Genomic DNA, 19,443 nt, shown 5'->3' on the forward strand with positions numbered 1-19,443 from the left:
ACGTGATTCTGTCTGTAGGAATCTAGAGATTCCTTCTCAAAAAAGAGAAGGAAAGCAATCATGCTTAGGTAAAGGCCCTGAATTACACCATCCCCTATACCCCCCATCCCCCTCAAGGAAAATTGCTAAGGAACTTGAGAAACGTACCTTTCAAGTGGCACAGATTTCCACTGACACTAACAAATCATCCCTAGTGGAGGAGAATAGATAACCTTGCTCCGGGCTCCACGGGGCTGAGGGCAATTTCCTGTAAAGCCAGCTCAAGCCATTTCTAGGACCACCAGGCCTCCATCCTTGATTTCTGAGACAATTGGGCAAGCTGATCTCTGCAGGGGAGGCATTTCTTCCCCAAGTCATGCGTGCTCTTAGCCTTTTCATAAGCAGTGAACCATTCCAGGTCCAACAGGGCTTATGGAAAGGAAGAGGTCGGCCAAACCAAGTGGACAGAGGTAATGTTCTCAACATTGGCACTGCATTTTCCAGACATCCCTCTGTGTGTGTGTGTGTGTGTGTGTGTGTGTGTGTGTGTGTGTGTGTGATACAAACTGGAACATTAGAGATGGCAAATCAGGTTAGTGGATCGTCTGCTGATTGTCAGTTTGGCCTAAATAAACTATCACAAAGGCACTTACTGTAATTTCTTGGTAGTTGAATTTTTTTAAAAAGATTTTATTTATTTACTTGAGAGGAAGAGAGAGAGAGAGAGCATGAGCAGAGGGAGGGACAGAGGGAGAAGGAAAAGCAGACTCCCTGCTGAGCAGGGAGCCTGACGCAGGGCTCCATCCCAGGACCCTGGGATCACGACCTGAACCGAAGGCAGACGCTTAACTGACTGAGCCACCCAGGTGCCCCTGGTACTTTAATGTTAAAACAGAATGAAATCTGGCAAAAAGTCTTTTTTCCCCCTGAATTCATTGAAACAGATCAAATAAAACATTTCAGGGTGGGTCAGAACGGAGGTAACTTTTAATGTTTTTATTGGTTCATTGACTCTATGACTCCTTCAGGACTGGGAAGCCAGCTTGGGCCAGGAGGACCACAAGGACCACGAGGCCCATGGCACTGCAGAGCTCTGCGTGTTAGATAGCAGTGCCAAAGGGGCTCCTTCTCCAAGTTTCCAATTGTCTCTATGGAGCTAAACCCAAGGGTGAATGAAAATGTAAAGAGAAAACTAGAAAACAAAGAGAGGGCTTCCTATAATTTGATTTTCTGTAAAATAAGTTCAGGATTATGTTATTTTTAAAAATTTTACTAAGGAAAAATATTAAATATATATAAAATAAACACATATACAAGACATAACAGTACCCTTTCCCCTGTATTCATCTCTCAGCTGCAACAATTTCACTGCATGGCCAATCTTATTTATATCCCCACTGATTTACTTCCTTTCCACATTATTTTGAAGCAAACCTATAAGTTAAATATGAACACTTCTCTCCTAGATAAAAACTCCTTTAGGGGGGTGCCTGGGTGGCTCAGTCAGTTGGGCGTCTGCATGCAGCTTGGGTCATGATCTCAGAGTCCCGGGATTCAGCTCTGCCTTGGGCTCCCTGCTCAGTGGGGAGTCTGCTTTTTGCTCTCCCTCTGCTCCTCCCTCCTGCTGATGCCCTCTCTCTCCCTTTTTCTCCCTCTCTCAAATAAATAAAAAAATCTTAACTGCCCCCCCACACAAACATCTCCTGTAGGGATGATTTTTTCTGCCAGGACTAGAGACATCCAAAAGGTTAAGACCAGGAAGAAACTTGGGACAAACCAACTGTCCCGGTTATTCTGTTTTTCTCCTTACCCTTGCCTCAGATCCATTTTTTGTCATTCTCTGTCCTGCCATGTCCTGGAAGTGTGCCAACTAGAACCTGTCTCCCCAAGCTCACATCCCCCACTTGTGGGTGGTGTTTCGCATTGGCCTCCAGTTAATTTCAGACAAGGGAAAACAGCAGATCTGTGGATGGAGGAGAGAGAGATTGGGGGTATTTGTTCCCCCCGGAGCTGCAATTCTGCTTTATCCTTCCGTGGTTCTGGAGTGGCTGTGTCCCCTCCAGCTCCACTTTCTATCAGGCAAGTCATCCCCTTCTCCAGGGCTGCAGCTCTTGCTTCAGGTCTAGGGTATTAAAGCTACCCCACTATTGCTTGTCCCTGAGCGCTTCACCGTCCCTTGACTTTGACCTTCTGGGCTACCTGTTAGAATTCATGGACCTTGTACCTAACTCGGAGCTGGACATAAAGCAGGTGCTCAAGACCATCTTGAATGGATCTGATTCCACTCAAGAAAACGCTTTGGAAAATACTTAAGAAAAATACTTTGCTGCCCTTTTAAGAACAAATAAGTCAACACCAACATCCTTCAAAATAGCTTTATCTCCTCATCTTCTCAACCCTGTTCTGGGAGAATGCAGATAAAAAAAGGTCAAGTAGTTCATTGCCATGATATGGTGCCCTTTCTTGGACATATTTGCAAGTCATTTTCATCAAGGAAGAGAGATGAGCAGAGAGGAGCGCTCAGGGAGATGAGAAAAAAATTCTTCCTGGGAAACGAGATTTCCTTAGGAGGACACAGAGCTCAGGATCCATGAATATGCTTTTTCTTTCCTTAAAAGCTCAATCACGGGCTGCTTAAGCCTGTTATACCACCCCAGTGGCCCAGGAACTCTTTCTCTGATCTTCCTGTACCAATGCGCTTTAATTTTTTAATGGCTATTTATGGTAGTAGAGTTTTTTCCTCACTTTTGATGAGCCTGGGACAATCATGACTTCTGTAGTATACATGGATGATGGTAGCTGTCGTAGTGAACAAATGCTAGTAAGGTCCCTTAGTTCAAAGATGTCCAAACATGCAGTGGGATTTGACTGTTGATATGGGGAGGAGTTAGGAGAAACAGACCCATATTCAGACTGATGTCTGTACCTAAGAGTATATCCTTAAGGTGCTTTAAAGCAAATCCAATACGTGGAGGCATAGATATCTAAAAGAGACCCTTGGGAAATGTTACCACAGTTAGCATTGACAATTCTTAAGACTCTTCTTTGGTGTCTGTCTCCCTTCCTCCCTCCATCTCTCCCTTCCTTTTTTCTCTTCCTGGGGAAGCTGTTTGGAGAGCCAAGCCCATGATATTGATTATACACTTTATCATTTCTGGAATTATTACTATGTGTTGATCACTGTGGGGGACTAGGGAGACAAATAAAACCACAGTTCCTGCTCAGGATATTATAGTCCCGAGGAAGAATTAGATGAAATGACTGTTGTACAAAGCAGAAGGAATGTCCATCCCAGGGATTCATCTGCCGCTGCAGCAGCCTCAGCACACTGGTCTGGAGGGAGCCTGCTTCCTATGCACTTAGCAGAGCAGCGATGGAGCTATTCGTTCAAACACTCGGTGAGCCAGCAAATATTAAATGCTCCAATCAAAGGAGTGTTGACCAAAAATGCAACAGGCTTCCAACTCTCTATACTAAAAATTCCTAGTGTATTAGCAGATTCTCATATCATTCAGATACTTGTTATTTCCCCATTCATTCACCTACCAAACATTTATTGAGTGCCTACTATTTTCCTTGTGCTCTGATAGGTAATGGAGATACAAAGATGAGTATTTCCAGGGGCTTATTGAATATAACCCCTCTATAGAGAGATAGAGATTTGTAAATTAATGTTTTAAAATGTCACAGGTGCTCATGGAAGTTTATGCAGAGCCCAGAGGAACATGAAGAGGAGAAGGTTAATTCTGCGAAGTGATCAAAAATGCCTTCATAGAACGGTTCATCCTTGAACCGACTCTGGAAAAATGAGCGGCTATTTGATCAGCAGGTGCAGATGATGGGTGTGCAGAAGGGATGCGACTGCAGACCTCAAAGCCACGATCATTTTCATGGGTGAGAAAGCCCCTCTATGTCCAGGGAACTGACTCTTGCAGAGGGTGCAGGGCGTCATGGGAAGAAGATGCTACAGAGGTGGCTCTGTGGCCAGACCGCAGAGGGTTTTTGTGTCATGGGAAGGAGTTTGGTTCTTTTATCTGTAGGCCCACGGGGGTGTCTTTAAGGTGGTAAACACCTCCTCTCTCCCTCCTGCCACCATGAGCTCCCAACCACAGGAGGGACTGAGAGGCCACTCACCTTGTGATGGGACAGTCGGTGCAGTCTTCCTGAGTTGGCCCCCAGCACTTGGCACACGAGGCTTCACAGACCTGGCAGTGGCCGTGCTCATCAATGTATTCCCCTAGGGAACAAAATCCAGTTGTTTACCTCATTTCTACACGGCAGTGCTGCCTGGACTGTCAGTCTGAGAGCAGCCAGATCTCCCTGTGGCTGCCTCGAAGCAATGGAAACAACACAGCGAGGAGACCTTGAATGGCTTCAGTTGCTGGTCCTAAAGCCTGACCTTACAATAACAACTGCTCCTCTCCCAAGGGCCTCAGAAGTTGGAACCTCCAAAAGTTATGAGGCAATGACATAATTTTGGATCTAGTCAACATGTGTTACAGATTTTATAAGTAGAGAGAGGCCAAGGGGGGGCTTCTCACAGGACCCCATTACTGATCTCCTACTGACTTTCCTGTTAAAGGCTGAAGGTTCCTGGACCCCAGAGACCCCACTTATAGCCTTGGTTCAAGTTAAGAAACAAGCAGGACCCACCCACCATTCTGGGGGTATTGTGGTTACTGGTTAAGAAGGGGAGTCAAAGCTTGGCTAACACTTGACAAATGTGAGCTGCGTCTCACCCTGAAAGACTAACAGTGAAGAGATAGCCAGAGAATTCTTCATTTAATTGGAAAGTTTATCTTTCTCAAGGAAAAACACATAGGAAGCCTTTCCACAGAAGCAAGTCCAGCCTTACAAACTCCTTACGACCATTTAAGAAATTAGTCTCATAGTAAAGGTGGCAGAGACAGGCCAACCTCTCTAAAGGGGATAATCCAGTGATAAACCAATGATGGGTCTCTACTCATTGAATTCAACCCTCTACTCATGCTACACATGTCCTCTCCTCCCATTTCCTAGAACAAATTGCCAAGTTTCTTCAGTTCGATCCAAAGAACCACTTGGTATGAGTTGGAAACTGATCATGCTCAGAAAATAGAGTTTCAGATTTCAGCAGAATCACCCCACCCCCTGTAAGTGGGTCTGAACATTGTCAGTCTGAGCTGCAGCCAGAATAGTGAGGTGGCAGTCACTCATGCATGGTTACCCAAGTTGTCTTACTGAAACTCTAAGATTTGCCGTCTGATTTATTGTAGTTGCTTTGAAGCCCTGGAAATGCAGACTTGACTGGTGAGCAATGGAGGGAAGTCCACCCCTCTGCATTGTCCCATGGCTTTATTGAAGCTTGGATGAGGTAAACCCTCATAAACCTTACCCTTGCACTAAACCACGAAAATAAAAATGAAGAGGTAGGTAGAGTTTGTCTTTCAATGTAGAGTTAGTCCATTAGTTTTGTTAACTAAAGGGGAAAGGACATATTCAGAGCAATGCAATTATCTAATAGTGTCACAGCCCGCACATCCTAGACTCAGCTCTTCTTTGTCTTCCAGCTGTTTCCAAGGAGTCTGATATGTAACTTTTAGAATGGAACCATGGTTTTTAGCTTAGGAGTGACTTCCAGGAGCCCAAGGCCCAAAACAGTACATTCAGCAAAGAATGTAAACGTGCAATTCGTTCACTGCACAAGGTGACTGCCCAGTGGTCAAGTGGAGGCGGAAGTCCAGCCCAGGTTCATCTCGCCAAGCCACGCACTCTGGTATTGGCTGCTTCTGCCTCTGTAGGGGGCGCCCTTTACTAATTCGCACAAAGGTATTAGCGTGGACTAGTTGCATTCTTGATCATCAGAAAGAAAGCTTGGTTTCCAAGGCAAAAAAAGGCTCTGAGACTTCTGTCTAGTAGGAGTGGGTGATTTCAAGTTGAGACCGTCTCACTCAATGGAGGCATCATATTGATGCGGGCTTTTATTTATTCAGGTTTCCCATTCCACTTCTGAATTACTGCCCTTGCCGTAATCTCTTCCACTTTTGGCACAGTGTGACCTTTGCCACAACCAACTGAGCAGTAATTATCAGTCCAGACACTAGCAAGAAAACGAGCAGAGGGTCTAGGACAGACCTGGTAGGAAGAAGTAGATCTTGCCTATACTGCCAGTGCTAATGATTTGTTTGTGGAGTTGGACGGTAGCTATGTATCTTTCAAAAGGTGTGCACTGAGTGGAACAGGAATGAGGGATGGGTTTCACAGAGGCTTCTAACCCACAGAAGGTGTATTCTAGGGAAACGTGAGATCATAGAGTCTTCATTCATTCATTCGTTCATTCCATTGAATGATATTCTTTGAACACCTAGGTGCTAGGTATTAGGTGAAATTTAGAGATATACAAATAAAAAAGAATCTGCTCTTGGGTTCTCAAAGATTTTTGGGAAGAATGATTTGTAAAGAGGTAGTTATAATTCAAATGCTAGCCAGGAGACTTTGACTTCCTTGGACAGTCTAGATTAGAACAGAAGAGCAAGGGCATACACTGGACTGTCTGCTAGACCTAGAGGCAAAGACTCTTCTTTGCCTTGGCATTCATACCTATAGGATCTGACACAGTGGTTTGGTTTTCTTAACTCCTGATATCTGTCCACCTTAATCTCCATGTGTCTTAGATCCACTGCTAGGGTAGGATTTTAAGCTAAATGCGCCTTGCTCCGCTAAATTGAATGCTCTTTAGATGATTCGGGGGTTATTCCATATCTATGTGTTAATCAGACAGTACTGTGAAAATTTAGAATTCTCTAGATCTCTCGTTTGCCTCCTCATGGGCTTCCATAAGCCAGTAGGTGGCACTGATACCTTGGCTTTGTACTTGATCTGCCCAACTGGAAAGGCCTCTACTGGTACTCAGACAGTGCCACCTTAGATACAATCATCACTTGAAATCGCCCCATCTCTGAGATCTCAAAGAACCCCTCCAAAACACCCTTCTAACCACCCACTATGACTCTAGCTCACCCTGCTTGATCACCCTTTCATTCATCTGTCCAGTTGCCTCTTGCATTTCTTACCCGGGGTAAGCCGAGCTTCCCAAGACCCCGAGTTCCACTCATTCTTTCTCAAAAGGTGACCTCACCCCCTCATTTGCTAATAAGATGCCGAGTTTCTCCAGCATCCCTTTTCTGATGCCAAAGTTCCGCTCTATTTTTTCTGTGATTGTACTTGTCTCTTCTCTCTGTGGAAGACATGTTGCTCCTGGCCATTGTTGGTTGTCCATCTAACACTCTGGATCTTTCTTCAGGATGGTTCTTCACCAGTCTCTTTGTCCTCAATTGTTTCTTCACATCTCCCATCATCCTCTGATCTACAAAAGTTCTCCCTAACCTAAGACCTGCCCAAGCACTTTTCTTCTCTGATAATTGACTCTGAAGATGTGTTTTTTCCTTCTTACCATTTGGACACATAATGAAGAAAACCTTCATAACCTTGAAGCTTATGCAAGTGAGTCAGCGTAGGACAGCTAAGCCACGCACCTCTCTCAAGCCTGCATGCCTCTTAACTTTAGAGCAAGTCCTGGCTTTGGAACAGATGAGAATAGAGGGACCTGCCCCGATTTTCATAATTATGTAGATGGCCAATTAGTTACATAAACCAATGTCCCCAACCCCAGCCCTGCAGACCCAAGTTTTCCACTGCACATTTGAAACCAAAAAAAGGCAGATTCCAAGGACATAGTGGAGTTGCTTTTTTTTTCTTTGGTTGCTGGAGCAGCAAATTCTTGTCATCTGTCTTCATTGCACAATGAAGCTAAATGTTTATGACAGGCGTGATATACAAAATTCTTGGAAAAAATCACTTTTAGCACAGACTTCAGGGGCCAATATTTTGTTCTCCACTTCATCCTACAAGCTCTTCCTTCTGGTGTCTTCATCTATTATTCAGTCCAAATTATCTTTGTACTGTGATCAAAAAAAATTCATTCCCCTTTTCATTCCTTTCTCATCTCATCCTATAATAGTTCAAAGGACATGGAGGAAGTGGTGTCTCATGGGAAGAGAGGTGATGTCTCAGAAGCTGAAGACACAGCTTAACAATTCATACTTGTCCATTGAAAAATTTACAAGTAAGTGGCTTGCTGTGCTCGTTGTCACCTCTTGATAACATTGCACAATGTGTTCATGTTGACGGAGCTAAGTTATAAGTAAGCTTTATGAAATCATCCAGAATACGTACACATTTATTACATCATCGACAGCTACCAAACACGATCGAGACTCACATAATAATTTTTAGGCAGACATGACCAGGAGAACTTCCAGTTCTCCTGCAGACATGCTAGGCTTTCTTTTGCACTTTGTAATATCCTTTATGGATTAGAGCCAAATTTGTTGTAGCAATTGAGCAAATATATAAAAAAATATATATATATAAATGTATAAATATACATAAAAATATGTATATATACATATATGTATGTATATGTGTGTATGTGTATATATTATATATTATACAATATATATTATTATATTATATATAATATATATTATATATTTTATATATTATATATTTTATAATAATATATATTATATGTATATAAAACATATAATATATATTATATGTTTTATATATAATATATTATATGTTTTATATATAATATATATTATATATTTTATATGTAATATATACACATTCACACACATATACATACATAAATGTATATATTATATATATACACATACACACACACAAATGTGTTTATATATATAGACACACAAATATATATATACTCTAAATAAATGAATAAACACAGAAGTAGATAATGATGTGTGTGTAAAACAACTTTTTAGTAAGGGTGATTAGTAAGAGAAAATGGGAAGAGCATTTGACGAGAAATCAGCCATGTGGTTTTGATCTGGTTATTTCGGTGAGCCACCTTGGGATACTGAATTATCTGTAGGCTTCTGTGTATGTGTTTTATCACTCAGATGCCAGGAATCACAGCGTGTGACTTTCCTGAATGACTCTAGAGCCATAAGAACTAATCAAGTAACACTGTTTCTTTGCAAGGATGCCAATACCTAGTTTCCAACTTAAGATACTGCTGTGTGAAGACAGTTCTTGTGAAAAGAAATCCATACATTTATTACTTTTCACCTGCGATAATAAATACGCAATAGTACTTTCAAGTTATATACTAATGAAATAATTCAGTTTTTAAAGCCTTGTTGAGTGTGACATTTTATAGCAAGGCTCAAAATTGAGGCCATAAAGTGAGACTGCAGCAGCTTTACTTATAAGTCTACACAATTATTCAGCCTTAAAAAGGAAGGAACTTCTGACATGGGCTACAATGTGGATGAACCTTGAAAATGTTATGCTAAGTGAAATAAACCAGTCACAAAAGAACAAATGTTGTATGATTCCATTTATATAAGGTGTGTGGAGTAGTCAGATTCAGAGGGACAGACAGTAGAATGGAGGTTGGTAGGAGCTAAGGGGAAGCGGAAAATGGAGTTGTTCCTTAATGGGCACATGGTTTCAATTGGGAAGATGGAAAAGTTCTGGAGACAGAGGAATGGTGGTGTTGGTTGCATTAGGATATGAATGCAATTAATGGCACATAACCGTACACTAATAATGGTTAAAACAGTAAATTTTATCTCATATATATCCCCGCCCCCACAGACATGTAAGTCTACACACTGAGTGTGTTCCTTACCACGTCAATACTTAATTTTAACCAAGGGGCACCTGGGTGGCACAGTGGTTAAGCGTCTGCCTTCGGCTCAGGGCGTGATGGGATCGAGCCCCACATCAGGCTCTTCCACTATGAGCCTGCTTCTTCCTCTCCCACTCCCCCTGCTTGTGTTCCCTCTCTCGCTGGCTGTCTCTATCTCTGTCGAATAAATAAATAAAATCTTAAAAAAAAAACCAACTTAATTTTAACCAAAAAACTCAGGATTGTCTACTCTTTGGGGATGAGTCCAAAGAGCACCAACCATCTGGGGGAGCCAGTTTGTTGAACTAAATTTTGGGAGACGTCCTGTGATAATGGAGATCAACGGATAAATGGGTAAAGCTCATGAAAATGGAGACATCTGGTTGATGGAACACTGCTGTTTCTTTTTTTGGTGTTTTTGGGTTTTTTTATTTTCCACGGGGAACTACAAATGCAGAATAAATATCAAGCAGCTAGAAGGAGAGATCTGTTTCCACAGCCCGGAGGTGTCTGGGGGCCACTGCTTTTCTATTTTGTCCTCTCAACAGTGACTCTGCTTTCCCTCCCGCACAGGCTTTTCTGATTGACAGGACTTATCCATTGCTTTTTTTTTTTTTTTTTTTTAATTCTCAGGTGCTGGCGTTCATTTGTGTGGTTTTGCAGATGCTCTGAAATGCTATTCTGACACCCCCGTGGGTTGGCACCCCTGCAAGAAGGATGGATCATAAATTGTGGATCTAACACACTTGCAAATGTTTGGTTTCCTCTAGCCTACACGTTGTCTGAAGGGCAAGGAATTAAGAGCTGATCCTTTTCGTTTCTACCATTGTTTGGGCCCGGACCACAGTCAGGCTGCTTAAAAAAATGTATCCAAAGTGAAGTCTTGGCCAACACACCTGAATCTATGGTGATGCAGCCATCACACAGCGCCCATTCATTGACACCTACCATCTTACAAGTGCCGTTCCATGTAATGTGTAATCCAGACAGCAGCCCTTTTATAAATGAGAAACGGAGGCTCCGGGAGATGAGACATCTCGCATAAATCAGTGCAGCAAGGTAAGTGACAGAGGTGGGCTGTGACCCAGGTGTGTCTGAGCCGGAGCCCATGCTCTTCCTGCAGTATTTCCCTGCTATGGATTCATTTCCCTTTTTGGTGTGCCAAGTAGCTTTGCTATTTATAAAAAAGAACTTGAGCACAAGCCTCATCTAAACCGCTTGGTGAGGTAAGGGCATCAAAAAGGAACTCACTGTGAAAAAAACCCCCAGGAATTCACTGTGAAAACAAATGAACTTTGGAGCAGGCATACTGCACAAAGCAGGTTCACTCAGTGATTGAATCTACCCTCCAAATTTATTTTCTCTGAGAAAATGGCCACTATTTATTAAAAGGCAATTCTATTTATCAGATGGAGCTTTTACAAGCAGTTCGTTCTGTCCACTAGGTTAGAAGCTCCTAAGAGGCAACCGGAAATGGTTTTTTTGAATGGATAAAATATTTGGGGCTCTGCACAGGGATTTCCTCTACTGCTTAACTGCGGTCCGAAAACAGAATAGACTGTTTGCTCAGACATAGTTTGCAACCAGAATTATAGCAACGTCTCTCTGGTCCTCCAATGTATATGAAAGTCCAGTATGGAGGGATTGGTTCCTGTATGTCTTTTCCTCAATTAAGAGAATTTTGCATTGCTTCTATGTTTGTGAAAAGTCCTTCCAAGTCCTAGCTTAAGGATGCCAAAATTAACAAAAAACACTGAACAGTTGGTTGCAAAACCAGACACGAGAAGGGACGAAAGGCATGAGTGTGATTATTAACTGCAATTAAACAGAATAAATAAAGCCAATCATCCAATCTGTGGAATCATGAATACTTTCCCATGAGCACGGTATGGTAGATGCAAACCCATTTATTGCCCATCTGAGGTGTGTAAAATGTCTTGCCGCTCTCTTTATTGGGTGGGCTGCCTTTGTTATTCTGCAAGTGAGCCTAGAATATCTACGGGTTCTCTAGGGCACTCAATCCCCCCACACTTTGAGTTTGATGTTATCTCCCCATGCTCCTGCCATTTGTGGCTACAGGGGGGCCTCTCTCGTGGAGGAACGCTATAAAGTATCTCATGCATTCACAGTGAGGGGAGTTGGGGTCCAATACACAGTGACAGGAGTAGGTGACCATCGTGTGAAATTACAAACATCGCCGACTACCTGAGGCAGGGCACCCTCGGGTGAGAGGCACTGAAGCTGGCAGGAACCTATCAGGACCATTGAGCATTCCAGACACTCTTGAAGGAAACAAGGGTCCTAGCATGCAGATCAGATCAGTTAAAGCCCAAAGGCCTTCTTGAGGGGCTTAAAACCTTCAAAATGTTCCCTGGGGTGGAGGGAGTCCTAAAACACAGGCATAAGGATAGGGCTTGTTATCACCCACTTTCACTTCTATGGTGACCAAAGGAGCCACCATAGCCCTCATTTATGACTCGCTCTTAAACCCTTTGAAGTACCTAAGTACCCTTGCTGTCCCTTCCCCCCTGCCCGTGCCCCAGGGGAGGGAACATCCTCAAATTACCCTTCTTCTCTACCACCATAGCCACAGGCCGCCAGCGGAAGCGCTCGCTTCGTCTTTCCTCTCCCACACTCCCTTAGTCTTTCCTCAAACCCAGTCTGCACGTCTAAAACATTGCAGCCTAATCGCTAATTAAGAGAAAAGAGAAGCTCCTGGAAAGAGAAGGAATTTGCATTCCAAGACCTAGGGCTCCATCTGCCCTGTAGCTGGTAATTGACTGTAGCTGGTAATTGACATTCAGTGTTTTACTGGGTGATCATTAACGCTGCCCACTCACAGGCAGGGGACGCTGCCTTCTAAGAGCTCTGTTGGTTTGCCTAGTGACAGGTCTGAATGGAGCACAGAGCCCAGAACACCTCAGTCCCTAAGTGACTGGGTAAGCATTGGATTATTCGGGATGCCATATGTTTTATTGGGAGTAACCAAATTGTGCTTTTTAAAAAGCCCAAGTGGTGGACATAAAAAAAAAAAAGGAACAAAGGTTTCGTGTGCCCACTGGGTACCGGCATAGTAGGAAGCACTGGGTTGGGGAAATACACAAATTTTTCATCCCCACCTGGGTTTGATTTGGGCTCCCTCCTCCAGCTGTCTGACATTAATCAAGTCACAGATTTCCCTGACACTCTTCTTCCAAGAATTGTGGATCGTTTCTCGTAGAACGTGGTGAGGATCAAATAAGAAAACAGACCTAAGCACCTAGCACAGTGGATTTCAGAATATTGGTGATAATTATCAGGTATTTTAAGTATATTATCTCATTACGCCTCCAATAATAATGTGGGGTAGGGCTGGCAGCTCCAGTTGACCGAATAAGCAATTTAAGCATCAAAATGTTATCTCTCGGAACATCGTTCAAACCCGGGTCTGCCTGGATCCCAAATGGTGCCTCACCTACCCCCCCTTAAGGGGCTTGAGAACTTCTTGGCTGCATATGGTGATAGCAGTGGGGCAACCACAATTACTGAGCCTGTGGATCACGAACCACGACCTCTCCAAGCAACTCAGCTGCAAGATGCCGCCCACGCCAGCTCGTCTTTATAAGCAGCCCTTTGGAGACGGCCTTCCTGCGTCAGAGCCGAGAGAGGCGGCGTTTCCTGTACTCGGGAGCCACGGCAGTGCCCCTTCCCGGCTGCCGAGGTTCGGCTTGGTTAGGAAAAAGGACGTGCGCGTCTCTGAGCCGGGACACGCAGGGCGGCTTCTTCCCGGCGGACCAGCCAGGGGCCGAACGTGGGGTTCTTGGCTCTGCTGCGGAGGGGGTACCACGCGAGGACTGACTACCTGCTTCTGTAGGTGAGCGGCCCGGGATGGACTATGCTCCCTCACTTGGGGGGCAGTGGGACAGATAGCAGGTTCCTGTCTGTCTCAGTGAGGGGGGGGAGCACAGAAACAGATAGAAATGAAAACGGGCAGCGTTGTTGGGCTGTGAGCGTGTGTTCTTGTGTGGGGAGCGGGTGGGTGGAGGAGCCATGAGGGAGGGGGTCCCGAACCCCCAGGTTTCAGAGACAAAGAGCCTCAGGGGCTTCCTGCCTTAGCAACCTCCTTCTACACAGTGCGTGCTTCCTGCTAGAGCTTTAGACTGTCCAGAGCATGGATTCCCGGGCTGACACCTCACTGCGCCCCGCCATAGACCGAGTGCTGCCCCTCCACCCCTTAAATATTCCTCTTAGCCCCCGTTTGTGCTTAGATGACTATGGGCCCTCCTCTCCCGACGCGGGGGAGAAACATGTTACAGGTGAAGTCTATGTACCTGGACCCAGGTGTCCTAGATGTGAATCATTAGGGCTGCCTAGTGCTAATTGTGTCAACTTGCACGAGTATTCTAACCTCAGTCAACTCATCTGTAAAATGCACACAATCACAGCGGCGTCATAAAATTTTCAGAAGGTTTAGCTAATATGTGAAATGTGCTTTGAAAGACCTCAGCACCCAGTAAGTGGTCGGTGAAGGTGAGCCGGCGCTACTGCAGTGAGCAGACCGGGTCCCCTACATAAGCAGCACAAGAATGAAAAGACCCTTAGAGACAACCAAACCTCAACTCCCTTCTTTATGGGTGGCTTTGAAAAACTTCTTTAACCTTTCTTCTGCTTTATAAAGCAAGTTCAGTTGCCCCAAACTTCGTAGCTCCCCGTTCTTTACCTGCCTAAGAGCAGGTAATAATGTCCTTTCTTCTGTGATTGGCTTAGAACTGCATGGTAAATATAAAAAATATCTAGAAAAGATTTCCTTCCTCTACCACTGTTCAGGGACCACTTAGAAGAATGGACTCCAATTTTATTAACTTTTTTTTTTTTAAGATTTTATTTATTTATTCGACAGAGATAGAGACAGCCAGCGAGAGAGGGAACACAAGCAGGGGGAGTGGGAGAGGGAGAAGCAGGCTCATAGCGGAGGAGCCTGATGTGGGGCTCGATCCCATAACGCCGGGATCACGCCCTGAGCCGAAGGCAGACGCTTAACCACTGTGCCACCCAGGCGCCCCCAATTTTATTAACTTTTAACAACGGTGTGGTCCTGTGATTAGCACTAAAGTGCAGTCTGTTCTGTTCAGGAAAACGGCAACCCTGTCCCTTCATCCCCCACCCTAAATCCACAATTCTAGAACTATTGCTAAAAAACTGTGGGCACCCCAAACCACTATTTGACAGAAAAGGCAGGTCACCTGTTCCTCCGCTCAGTATTATCCCTCTCCTTACCTTTGGGTGACCTCACTTAGGAACAATATTAAACTGTGACTTTAACTGGTTTTTACTCGGCTCATAACACAGTGGTCAGGAATTGGTTATGAGTTAATTTGCACAACCTCAACATAAACCCGAGGGCTGTCTCTTAGGCATCATTAATATCACGTGAGAGTTCTCTCCGAACATTCCAGAATGGTATGCCTCCATGTGCAAGAGCACATGTCTTACCTTCTACCTTAATGCCTTGCTATCTCCTTTAGATGCCCAGTACGCATTCCTGGACCCCAGCCATGCCACAGAGAGCCTCGTTCCGCAGTGAAATTCCGGCTTCTGCATCCCTCCACCATTTAGACCTGAGAACTTGCCCTCTCAGCCTACTCAGAGAAGTCCTATAGAGAAGAGAGGAGGACCTTGCAAAAACCCCTTGCGTTCCTCCGGAGACCAAGAGCTCTAGGAAGTCTACAGGAGGCTCGAGAACAATTCAGCTCCTCTGGGAGAAGAACCCAATCGGCTGGAAGGCAGACACCTCAGTATTTGAGGTAAGTTCGAAGTCTTGCCCCTTTGGCCTAAACTCTACACTTTCTTGCCAGGCCCACCCTGAGCAGACCCTTTGCATCTCCCCCAAGGGACCCTAGCACCTTCCTGCCCTGCTGACTTTGCTGTCTAAGGATGGGGGCTCGTCAACATTTCTAGGGAACAGGCAGTCAAGGCAGAGGTCTGGGCCCCATTTTAGGGGGTCCTGGGCCTTCAGAGCCCAGCCCTTGGCTCTGGTCGGCAGCCACTAGGCAGCGAGGCGGGGTTCAGCGTCCAGAGCCCAGAAAGCCTGAGACTCCCTGGCAACTCGGTTCCCATGATCCCTGTGGGCAGAACGGGTGAGTCAGGCTCTCCTCCCCTTCCCAAACTCCCCTGCAGGGGCTGTCTGACCTGCTTTGACTCCTTTTTTGCTTTCAAGGTTGTTCTTGATACTCATCTTAACCTGATTTTACACGGTGTGATGTGCCTGGGGCCCCAGACCTTTCCCGGAGAGGCTGATTCCTCTCTCCTGCTGTTCAGTTTGCCAAAATGGGCAGGGACCGGCTGCGGAAGAGATGCCTGGGGCCTCAGGGAACTCGAACGGTCTTTTGCTTATGTAATCGTTCAGTGTAATTAGGTTGTAATTTTCTAAAGATGAATTTGTGAGAGGCCCACATTTTCTATGGGATGAAAACCAGCGCTTACTGCAACGGCAGGTAGCAGGAATGATGGGCGCCAGGAGGAAGAGCGCCTTGCGGTATTGGGAGTAGAAGCCCAGGCCTGGAGTCAGAGATAAGGGAACCTTTTCTGGGAAAGCTAGGTGCTTCCTTGGTGCTTCCACATTTTTTTTTTTAAGATTTTATTTATTCCTGAAAGACAAACCAAGGGCAGGGGGACAGAGGCAGATGGAGAAGCGGGCTCCCCGTGGAACAGGGAGCCCGATGTGGGGCTCCATCCCAGGACCCCGGGATCACGACCTGAGCTGAAGGCAGACACTTAACTAGCTGAGCCACCCAGGCGCCTCGGTGCTTCCACATTTAATTCTCAGAGCAGCTTATGGTGATGAGGACTGTTCTCGTTGTAAGGATGAGAAGACAGAGGTTCAGAAAACTTAGATCCTCTGCCCAAGGTCACTAAATTTGTGCTAATCAGAAACTTGGTGACCCTCGTATGCTGCGAATTGTCCTGAATGCTTTGCACAGATGCACTCATTCCTTAAAATTATAACCCTAAGGGGAGAAAGGGGGCGTTGTGGACCCCTGTGGGCCTCATTTTTCTGTTGCAAAAGTTGAGGCAATAAGTTACCCAATGAATGATTATTCTCATGGCAGACCTGGGACCTAAAGTCTCGAGGTCAGACTCTACCCCTCTCACCAGGGTTTTGCTGCACTCCTTTTCCCCAGAAAGTGGTGGTGATGGGTTTTTTTCCGGGTCTGACTCCAGGTGTTGTGTGTACCTTCCATTACACTGGAAATCCAAATAATTGGTGGGTGGTTTGTGTGTGTGTCTGAGTGAATATGGGGTAAGTTCAAAATATGCAGTCTTAGACCCCTCAACCACGCAACCCCTAGCTATTGCTTTTCTGCCACTTTCCGGAAGCCGTGTTAGAAGAGCTCCGTGTGTACCCTTCATGAGACGGATTCTGCTCACATAACCAGGCACGTAAGCTGGTAGAGAAACAAGTGTTCAACATCTAATGGCTGCTTAGAGCAGCTGGTTCTGATTGCAATCTTCCCAGAGGACAGAGCCATTTCTTGTTCATTTTGGGGTCCCCATGGCTTCGCTACGTGAGTAGAAAATTGTTCTTAGACTTGATTTGTGTTTTGGGGGGAGAAATTCATTAAAGTTCTGTGTACTGAAACAAAATTGACTCGGGCCTGGAAAAAAATGAATATTGCTAGGTAGACAAGGGGAAAGTGGAAAATATTTTAGAAGAGTAGAACAAAGGATCAGAGGCGGAAATAAGCACGATGTCTCTGACCCAGGCAAATGATTGTGTTGACAAGCAGAAGTGGAGTTCGAGCAAATGAGAAATGAGTTTGGTTAGAGGATGTAGGTAGGTCACGGAACCTCAGACAGATGTGTCAAGTGGGTGTGGTTGGCCAAAGGGAGTCATTGACCATTTCAGAAGAAAGTCCGTGATGGGAACAAATTGGGCAGAAGATCACCCTGGTCAAGTGAAGGTGGATGAATTGGAAGGGACAGCTGGGAAGTCGGCTAGGAGATGGCCTCTGTAGGCCAGCATGAGGGGACGGAGCTACAACCACCGAAATGGTCATGACAGTGTGGCTCCCATGAAACATTGTCCCAGGATCTCCGGGGCAGATGGGCTTTGGAGCTCCTCTGTTCTAGCTGCCTCCTTTCCCCTCCTTCCCCGGGTTCAGGCTTCATTGTCTCAATGACCTTCTAGTGTCTACAGTGTTTGGATGAAAATGGAGAGGAGTGGAAAACTACCTCCTCTTCTGCTTTTGGAGAACTGTATCAGAAATGTCTATGTAGAAGGCCAAAATTGGCCTCCTGGGGAATTTCGTACATTGGTCATTTCAAAAGAAGGAAAGAGCTGCTCTGAGAAAAAAGCATGAGATTATGGGAACCGTGAAACAAGTCGGAAACTGAATCCCAGGCTCAGCCAGGATAGCTTTGAGCAAGTCAGGTAAACTCTGTGTGACTCGTAACTTCTGTGACAGTGGGGACAATACATGTCTGGCCTTGGACTCTGGTCTATTTGGATGATCAAACAATATGGCTTGTGACAATGTTTTAGAAACTTCAAAACGCCTCATAAAGGAAAGGAACATAGGACTTTTAAGGCTCTATAGAAGGGAATGGAGTATAGTTGAGTGCCAGAGAAAGCTGGATTCAAATTCCAGCTCTGCCACTTTCCGGCACTGTGATTTGGGGCTCCTTCCACAACCCTCACTCCCATAGCTGCAAAATGGCATAAAGACAGTCCTACCTCAGGAAGTTGTTGGGACAACCAAATCTGATAAGGCCTTTACAAGCACTTAGCACAGGGTCTGCCTGACATATAAGAAACAATGAAAAAATACGATTATTGATACATGATGACTGCATACAGGAGATGAGTGAAAAAGAAGCGTAATCCATGGCCTTGAACTTGAGTGAGTAAAGCGACAGTAGAGTTGGTGGTCTGAGAATGGGAGGGAAGCTGACTGTGATGATCTGGCAGATGTTTTGAAACTGCAACTCCTGGCATGGCTCTTCTGTTTATACACATGCCACAGGCACTCTTTTGACAGTGGCTGTATTTTGGGCCCGCTCCATATCGAGCGGCTGGGCTCCCTCTCTGACGCCCGCGTAACAAGAGTTGCTGGACTCCAACATAGTGCAGGCGTTCACAGCCCATTCCGCCTAAGGCCATGCCATAAACAATCGGGAGCTCACTGCGTTGTTACCAGATAGTGTCCTGTTTCAATGCCAAGATGGTGAAAGACATGTCATCACCCGTGCATTCCTATGGAGGGGCCATCCCGTTCTTGACCACGACAACTGTTTTGTAGAAAAGTCATGTGTCTGTAGACACTCCGACAAAAAAACCCTTGCAGAAGGAAGGTAAATTGTCACAAAGGGCTCTTCTCACAGTGGTTTCAGCTGCTTGCTTGGATTCGTGATCATTCTAAAAGATGTTTTCTTCAGTCAGTTAACCGAGTCTTCGGTAAAGGATGGAGTAGTATGATCAGGTTAAGGTTGCGTAGTAGTGGGGGCCATGATTCAGGTGTCAGGGAGGAGTGACGATTTAGCAACCAGGCTAAGTGCCTCGTGAGCTAAGGGGTTGAGTTTGGTAACTTTTTGTGTTGAGAGAGCGAGCTTTGGAAAGTCCACCTTTCCAGAAAGTTTCCTCAGTTAATGACCAGACAAGCGGATCTCCACCCAGGAGGTCCCCTTTCCCAGATGAAGAAGCCAGCCGTAGTGTTTATACAACTTACCCCAAATCACACAATTTGTCTTATTCCTTCTTTCTATCCAACTATGCTCGGGGGGGGGGG

At 45.2% G+C, this 19,443-nt stretch overlaps 1 protein-coding gene across 1 annotated transcript in view; it reads right to left on the reverse strand.

Annotated features, from left to right (window-relative positions):
* PCSK5 (proprotein convertase subtilisin/kexin type 5) overlaps nt 1–19,443 on the reverse strand; it is a 456,163-nt gene that overhangs the window by 102,220 nt on the left and 334,500 nt on the right. The window contains exon 21 of the mRNA XM_008691034.2: nt 4,114–4,216. Coding sequence (XP_008689256.2) covers nt 4,114–4,216 — 103 coding nt within the window. The remainder of the gene's footprint in view (nt 1–4,113; nt 4,217–19,443) is intronic.

Source organism: Ursus maritimus, unplaced genomic scaffold (assembly GCF_017311325.1).
Source record: "Ursus maritimus isolate PB19 unplaced genomic scaffold, ASM1731132v1 scaffold_34, whole genome shotgun sequence".
NCBI lineage: Eukaryota > Metazoa > Chordata > Mammalia > Carnivora > Ursidae > Ursus > Ursus maritimus.